At 35.7% G+C, this 9,307-nt stretch overlaps 1 protein-coding gene across 1 annotated transcript; it reads left to right on the forward strand.

Annotated features, from left to right (window-relative positions):
- Positions 1-7,328: 7,328 nt before the first annotated feature.
- On the forward strand, positions 7,329-8,285 carry LOC143549148 (uncharacterized). Its single transcript, XM_077040128.1, has one exon. It carries the CDS (start codon positions 7,329-7,331, stop codon positions 8,283-8,285), a length of 957 nt encoding a protein of 318 aa, XP_076896243.1.
- Positions 8,286-9,307: the final 1,022 nt, after the last annotated feature.

Below are 9,307 nucleotides of genomic sequence, written 5' to 3' on the forward strand. Positions count from 1 at the left end.
AAAAGAAGTTTAAATAGGTTAATTATATTTTGTAGTTAAATATATTAATAAATACAAATCAGATCATTTTGTAAATTATGAAAATATGGCTGTTAATAATACAGTCAAAGTTTAAATGTGTAAAGCTTATTTTTGTAAAGTTATTATTACTCAATTATTTTTGTAAAGTTAAATATTAATATAAAAGGAATTACCAGAATTAAAAATAGTAGTAAGAAAAGTACTATAAATATGTAAATGTTATTTAATATTTAAAACGATTTACCTTAATGAATGGTCAAAAACGATTTAATAAAAATGATCAAATAGTAAATGAGGTCGGAAATGTGGTTAATTTTTTCAATCGATTTCTTTATAAAATAAGGAAAGTCAAAGTATATAAAATGTAATAATGGGATAATTAAACTATATTAATTACAATATATATGTAAATGTAATTTAAAACTAAAAACTTATTTTTAGAAATGGTCGGAAAACTTATTAACTTGGAAAGTTAATTAAGTTGTTAATTAGTTATTTAAACAAATAAGGATAGTCAAACTCAATAAATTGTATTAATGAGATACTTAAATGTGTAATTTATGTATACTAAGGCACGCCGGAAAAAAAATATATACATAAAGGTATATCCGATATAGATCAATATATTATTTTATCTACAAATAATGAATATAATTAAATATTCAAAATAGAAATATAAATCAATATAAAAAATATATCTTATAAAGTAATGTTTAATCCATGAAAATTAGCTTGTATCAGTCGGGACATTAACCTGAAACTATAAAGTAGAATATTAATGTTGATATTATGAAAAATTTGATATTTAATTTATAATTGGAAAAATTGAATGTCTTACTGGAAAAAAATATAATGATAATAACCATGGTATCTCGGATTTAGATTTAGAAGGTAAACTAAAATATTCCGTAAATCAATCGGGTAAATAATCTGAAATAATAAAGTTTTGTTATAACAACCGGGTAATTTAAATGTGTCTTCCAGGAAAAAACGAAATAACGATATTGCTCATGGATGAAGCTGATTTTTAGTTAAAACCTAGAAGAACAACATATAAAACACACAAACAGGAAAGAAAAATATAAAACTTCAAATAAATATAAAATAACCATTGTTATAGGTATAACATATAACCGGAAAAACTTAACGGAAAAAGTTACCGGAAAAACGTAAACACGTCCACATATTAGCTTCATCGCCATTTTTTATTTACAACCTAAATCGATTTTAATAAAATCAGTTAACAATGAAAATAAAGATAAAAAGGTTAGAGGAAACAATAACCGGAAGAAAATATAATGTTGCCGGAAATACATATATCAAAAATCAGAAGTTTATTATAAAATATAAACTTACCGGAAAACGATTAATACAACTCTAGATCTAGATTAGCCGGAATATATGAGAGGAAAGAAAAATATAAAACTTCAAATAAATATAAAACAACCATTGTTACAGGTATAACACATAACCGAAAAAACTTAACGGAAAACGTAAATACGTCCACATATTAGCTTCATCGTCGTTTTTATTTACAACCTAAGTCAGTTAACAATGAAAATAAAGATAAAAAGGTTAGAAGAAACAATAAACGGGAGAAAATATAATGTTGCCGGAAATACATATATCAACAATCGGAAGTTTATTATAAAATATAAACTTACCGGAAAACGATTAACACAAATCTAGATCTAGATTAGCTGGAATATATGAGAGGGTGAAAGGAGATCCGGCTAATAGAGAAAGAGAGAAAAATATGTTTAGGGTAAAAATTGTGAATTGTTAAGTTTAAATATAGGGTGATTATATCAATGGCATCATAGGTGGACAATTTGTAAATGAAAACTTGATGACTGGGCTGCATATGTGGACAGCCTAGTTGAGTGACTTGTGGACCATGTGTTTTGCTTTAATAGTATTGTTAGATTATTTAAGTTTTTTAAAAGTAAAATAAATAAGTTTATTGATGACTTCTTATTGAAAGTGTAAAGTTTTATTGATTTTCTCGATGTATACTCGATAAGTGAATTGTTATTTAAGGCTGATTTAATTTGAGAATCCATATTAGTTTCAAGCAATTGAAAATTAATTATGTGGATGACACTAAGTCACATTATAAGTCCATTAAAAAATAAAAAAAAGGTATTATAGTAAACTGTTTTTCCTCTCATTCTAAAAAGTCAACCATGAATTATATGTTCATTCGGTTTTTCATATCTAATCAAAATCGTATAAGAATTTTTATGATGAGCATGCCTCTCACCAACAATTCAAAAGGAAAAGTTTGTTTTCAAAAATTACTTTTTAATAATGGATATACCAAAGGGATTTGTTTTTCCAAGGTGAACAACGTGTAATTATAAAAAATTATTATTATATTTTTAGTGTGCTATAGACATCCTTAAATTTTCAAAGTTATCTATTTAATTAATTCTTTTAGTTTTTAAAATTCTCTCTTCTTATACTCTCGTGTTTCCTGGCTTGAAATTTAAGCGCCTGCATATTATGTTATTTTCTTGTATTTTTGGAATTGGAACATAATGTATAGAATACACTTAAATCCATTTCTAATTCTTTTTATAAATTCATGATTTTTGAAAGTCAAATTTAAGTTGTTTTATGTTAATTTTTATAAAAAAATATGGGATGTAATTATGTATATGTGTTATTTTCAAAATTTTATTAATATATTTGTATTCTTTGTAATAAGATATTACATTTGTATTATCTTCTTTTAATTTGTAAAATTAACCTTTCTTATGTAATGTTATGACATAACCTGTGTAAATGCTATTATATTAGTTACACTGTATGTTTTAAGTAACGTAGATATTTTTTTAACGAAATGTAACTTGTGTAACTGCAACTAATGTAAATGTATTTTTAACGAAATGTAACTTGTGTAAATGTAACTTATGTAAATGTTATTACATAAGTTGTCACAAATTTTCTTTCCATGTAACTGTGACTAGGATGATATATAACTTATGTAAATATAACTCATGTAAATGTTATTGCGTATGTTATCATAGTTTTTTTTAAAAGGGCAAATTGGATTTTAATAATCCCAACTTAATGCAGTTAGCCGATAATAATCTCAACTTTAAAAATAGCTGCCACTGGTCCCAACTTTCACACTATTTGTTTTCTTTGGACATCTGTTAAAAAAAAAACTTAACGACATTAACTTATTTCCAAATTCAAACTGATGTTTTAAGGATTTTGATCGGAATGAGAATACGAGTCGATTGATGTAAAACTTACGTTCGAATGATGGTCCAAACGACCGAAGGTTGCTTCAATTCCGGTGCTTAAACTTTTAATTAACAAAAAACAAGTCGTTTGAAGCGTCGTTTCGAGTTAAGTTTTACATCAATCGATTCATATTCTCATTCCGATCAAAAACCCTAAAACATCAATTTGAAATTTGGAAAAAACTTAACGTCGTTTAAAATTTTTTTAACGGAGGTCCAATGAAAACAAATAGTGTGAAAGTTGGGACCAGTAACAACTATTTTCAAAGTTGGGATTATTATCGACCAATTGCGTTAAATTAAGATTATTAAAATCCAATTTTCCTTTTAAAAGAGATGTAACTTATGTAAATGTTATTACATAAGTTATCACAAAGAAATGTAACTTGTGGAATGTATGCAATTATAAAAAGTCTACTTTGGTTTGAAAAATTAGTTTTTTTTTTATAAAAAATTGATTTGGTTAAAAACAATAATTAAATATGAAAAACAATGAAAGATAACATGAATCGATGATTTTGTCCTTTTTGTGTGCATTTTGCTTAAATAACTCTTTACAATTTAATAATATTAATTCTCTATTTCTTTAAATTTATGTTACAATTTAATTTAGAAACACAAATTCTTACGTAATTAATTAAACATATGGTCCATATTTAGTTTCTCAAAGTTCTTACAACTAAACAAAATTTTAAATTATATCTCCCTTTGTTATCCATTGATTATAATTGAACGCATGTTTAATTATGAGATTTGAAAATTTGTATGTATACATAAAATTCTTTAATCATCAAAACTTTATTACACACAAAGTGTATTATTCAAAAAATGTACTTATTTTTCAGCATCAGGTACAATGTGTATTTTTAAGCAGCTTAATAATGGTTATTGTGTTGTTTCTTCTTCAAAATCAGTTGTATATTTGGATGCTCTGGCTTTCTTTAGTTGCTATTCACACTTGATCCCAAATCATACGTTAGTTTTGTTGATTTTTTCCATTTGTTGGTTTAGGTACTCATTGTAGTTACCCCTTGTTGAATGTCTTTAGTTTTCCATTTAAACCCACATCAATTATACATTTCAAATTTCTTGTTGTTAAACCCAAGTCTTTGCATTACAAATATGTTGTTGTAGGTTTGATTTAAAAAACAAACCCAATTCTTAATACTCAATTCATACATTATCATTTTCTTGGTTTGCCTTACTTTTAATGACTTGCCTTTTCATTTATGTTTATAATTGTCAGTGGGTTCTTTGTATACATGTAGTAATTGTTGAGATGGTGAAACGTTAGCAATATACTATAATTCAAGCCAATTGTTTGCTTATATGGTATAGAGGTAGGGTACCAAAAAGACCCAAATACTTTTAAGGACTACCCGTGGGTTAATCAGAAGTCCCTCATAAGTCACCCGCGGGACATATAAACCATCTGCATAATCATCTGAGGAAGGAACACCCTCATAGCGCATGCGGAAACACCACAGCACCCTCAAAGGTCATTTGCGGGAAGAGCCATCCTTCCGCGTAAATAACCACGAGGTAAATGCTCTGGGACAGCTGTCAACACATGATTGCCTTCTAGAAGATTTACCAAGATGCTTTCTTGGGCAATACGTGAGCCCCCGGCCAGTCAATTGATGACAAGTGGCAAGGACGTTATAACCGTGCACATGGCCAATATTCCCCCATTAGTCAATGGGAAAAAGACACGTGTCCAGGTTGTTATGCATGCACATGCAACGTATAGGATGAACCTATCACATAAGGACATGTGTCCAGACGGTTATGCAGACATCTTCTTAAATGACAGCTGGCCCCAATCACCTTCTCACAACCTTCGGCTATAAATACTCTCTCAACCATCATGAGGTATTCATTCACTCTCACTGTACTCTCTCGATTTACTTAAGTGCTTATCTTCTACAGAACAATACTTATTCTCACGCCGGAGGGTGGTTACGGGAAGACCCCTCCTCTTGTCCTTCCCGTAATGAGTTCACGGTGTCTGTTTTGCAGGTGTTCGTCACTGGACTTTAGGCAATTAGGTTCATATCGTTTGGTAGTTAACCGTATCCTACCCTGTTGACTCATCGGATCCAGGACCCATACCCGGGGAGAGGATCCGTGTTTCTTCATTGGCGTCATCTGTGTTTTTGTTAGAACAACAAATTTTGTTTTCGAAGTCACGATATGAATCAAATTCCTAAAGGGCCGACGGGGACCTCAGAACAAATCCCACGTGTTACTAACCTAGAAACACGTGAGAGAGCAACGTCATTGTTCGCTCAGAATCTTACTCCAGATGAGTAAGATGATGTCGTGACACCTGGAGGTTTTACTTTGGGTGGTGCATCAACTCGAAAGCATCGTACCCCATTGGCAGACGCTGCTCCAGTGGGTACAAGAAATGTAGTAACACCAGCTGGTACCCCGCCCAACGATTTGGGAGGGGTTACAGCTCAGAGAGGTTCCAATTTGGGAGATCTTGAGCGAACTATGAGAGAAAGTCGCCGGACCCACCCAGAATTGGACCTCGAAGAAAATTCAGGTGACTCAGCCCTGAGGAAAACTCATACAACAAGCCACAGATCTGAGGAACTCTTGTCTCCGGATGAGTGGTTCCGTATTCAACAAGAGAGTCTAGCCGCTGAATATGGACGAAGGGTACGGAATGAGCGACTTCACACGCGTACCCTAAGTTATGATGACCCTCCTAGGAGATCTATTTCTCCTCCAATAAGAGGAAGTCATATTCAGTACAGTCATCCAGAAGAGCAATACCAGAAGGAAATCCCGAGGTTACGTCCTCGTCCCCGCATAAATATGCGAGTACCGTCTTACGAAGAAGAACTAGACGGACACGACTCAACATATCATCCAGGAGGTAGTTATTACAGCGGAGACAGCCGTTTTCTTCCATTCGGAGAGGCTAGTTACCCGCGATCGGCTATTTGCCACGCAGAGTATTACAGCAATGCGGAACACGACTTCTCCAAACCATACCGCCCAGAGTCATTAGCAGAAAAATCCAAGTTCATTCCGGCCATCGCGACAGCTTTATTCCCGATAAACGCGAAAATACCAACATCCGTTGGGACATATAACGGGATGACGGACCCCAGTGATCACTTGCTAAGGTTCGAAGCGGTTGGAGGAGTCAGTGGTTGGAATCTTCCGTATTGGTGCCATATGTTCGCATTGACGTTTACTGGAGCTGCGCGAGAATGGTTTGAAAAATTGCCTTGCGGACACATTAAGAGTTGGAAAGACTTCGTAGCAAAGTTTTCCCAACACTTTAGTCAACAAAAGAAACACACTCGTGACCCGTCTGAAATACTTGATGTAGTAAGGCGAAATAACGAATCCATTGAGGATTTCATTACTCGTTTCAATAATGAGAGCCTTAATATTGGCGGAGTCAGTGAAGACATACTGAGAGGAGCATTCCGAAAGAATGTAAATAGTGACACCCTGATTCGTACTCTAACCGGAAGAGATGGTATGCCCAAATATTGGGACGAAATCATGACGTCAGCCAAGCTATTCGCAAGAACTGAGAAAACCTTGGGATCCGGTACTCAAAAACAAGTGCCAAGAGTCGAATTCCAAACCCCAAGACCAAATAGACAGGCCAAGGGGCCAATTTGGTCTAGACTGCAACCAAGTACAGAAGCACCAAAGCAGTTTGATGCGAGATAATTGATTAGCAATAAGAACAAAAGCAACTTTCCCGCACGTTCTTCCAGTAACAGTTGGACTCAGCTGTCAAAATCTCCATCAGAAATCCTCACGACCGAGAACCTAACCTTCCGCAAACCTCAACCAATATCGAGGAAGTCATTTCTCGACAAAAACAAACACTGCTCATATCATGAAGACATTGGACACAACACAAATGAATGTGTAGCCTTAAGAAATGAAATTGAGGCAGCAGTGAGAAATGGAAAATTGGAACACTTGGTAAAATGCGCAAAGGCAGGGGGTGGCAAACCTCCCGAAAAGGATAACCAGGGCCCGTCAAAAAGGCAAATAAAGGATCTGAACGTTCATATGATTCACGGAGTTCAGCAGACCAGCGGGAAGAGAAAAGAATTTGAGGACGAAGAGTGGAAAAATGAGCCAGTCATTTTTCCTCGTATCAAAGGAGGACCATGTAACAAGAACCCTTTGATAATTACTGCCTTGTTCGGACACTACCGGTCGCAATATGTGTTCTTCGACACCGGTAGTACATCCGACATTATGTATGAACAGTGCTTTGAACAGCTTGAAGAAGAGGATAAAGAACGATTACGACCTATTCACGCACCCGTCTCTGGGTTTGGTGGGGAAATAATGCACTCGCGGGGTGTCATTACTTTCCCGGTTACACTTAGTGATGGAATTCACTCACGAACCGAAGAGGTTGAATTCTTAGTTTTACCGGCAAGGTCCAAGCATGATATTATCCTCGGACGGGAGGCAATTGGTGACTTCAATGCACATCCGTCCACAGCTCATGGAGCAGTAGGTGTCCCAACCTGCACTGGCGTAGCAATAATCCATGTTAACCGACATTGCTACACAGCTGAAAGTTCAAGACCGAGCAAAGTTTCCAAACAAAGCCAGAGGACTGAACCGGAGAAGTGGATCCTCAACAAGAAATTTCCCGACCAAACCGTAGTAATTGGTCCGGCTATCTCTGAAATCGTCCGAACTTTTCTGCAACAATTATTGACAAAGAATATCGACATTTTCGCATGGCAACCCGCGGACATGGCTGGTGTCCCGCGGAACATTTCAGAACACAAATTGAAGGTGAATCCGTTAACTACCCCAATTGTGCAGAAGAAGCGAAAAATGGGTCCCGAACAGACAAAAGCCATGAACGAGCAAGTACAAGACCTTATTCACGCCGGAATCATCCGAGAAATCAAGTACCAAACATGGATGGATAACCCGGTGATGGTCCCACAAAGATCTAAACAAGGCACGTCCGAAAGATTGTTACCCACTTCCGGAAATTGACTTAAAGGTAGATGCGGTAGCCCCATTCAAATTCAAGTGCTTCCTTGATGCCTACAAATGGTATCACCAGATTCATATGGCGGCTGGTGACGAAGACAAGACAGCGTTCCGCACCGACCAAGGCACATTCTGCTACAAAATGATGCCTTTCGGATTAAAAAACGCGGGGGCCACGTATAAAAGGCTGATGGATCAAGCCTTCAAAGGTCAGATAAGTCGAAATCTTGAAGTTTACATGGACGATTTAGTAATCAAAAGCATCGAAGAAGATCAAATGCTGAGGGACATAGAGGAAACTTTCGAAACACTGAGAAGTATCAACATGAAACTCAATCCGGCAAAGTGTTCCTTCGGAATGGAGGAAGGGAAGTTCCTCGGGGTAATCGTTACAGGCACGGGTTTCAAAGCTAATCCAGACAAGATACAAGCAGTAGCCCGCATGCCATCCCCCGCATCCCTCAAAGAGGTCCAAACACTTAACGGGAGATTAGTAGCATTAAATAGGTTTCAGGCAAACCACGCTGCTAAATCTTATCCGTTCATTTCAACTCTGAGAAATTGCCTTAAAAAGGCACAGTTCAGATGGACCCCGGAAGCCGAGCAAGCATTCCAAGAAGTCAAGAAGTGTTTAATAGAATTACCCACGTTAACTGCTCCACACGCGGGTGAACCATTAACACTATACTTGTCGGCATCTGACATGGCTGTGGGGGCTGTTCTATTAACAGATAGGAAAAATGTCCAAACTCCAATCTATTACGTTAGTAGAACATTATCGGACCCGGAAACAAGATATTCAATGTTGGAAAAACTGGTATTGGCGCTGATCTATGTAGCCAGACGACTCCGCAGATATTTCCAGGGTCACCCTATAAATGTGTTAACCGGGCACAAACTCAAGAACGTGTTGAGTAAGCCTGAATTGTCCGGTTGGCTGGCAAAGTGGGCCATTGAATTAGGTGAATATTCAATCGAGTGTAAACCAAGACCGACAATCAAGGGGAAAGTGCTGGCGGACTTCG

Source organism: Bidens hawaiensis, unplaced genomic scaffold (genome assembly GCF_021521415.1).
Source record: "Bidens hawaiensis isolate Kalapana, Puna unplaced genomic scaffold, B.hawaiensis_p1.1 tig00015444_1, whole genome shotgun sequence".
In the NCBI taxonomy this organism is placed as follows: Eukaryota; Viridiplantae; Streptophyta; class Magnoliopsida; order Asterales; family Asteraceae; genus Bidens; species Bidens hawaiensis.

Bases quoted from the DNA above. Each gene is read 5' to 3' on its own strand.
- LOC143549148 (XM_077040128.1), top strand. From the start codon at position 7,329: ATGATTCACGGAGTTCAGCAGACCAGCGGGAAGAGAAAAGAATTTGAG.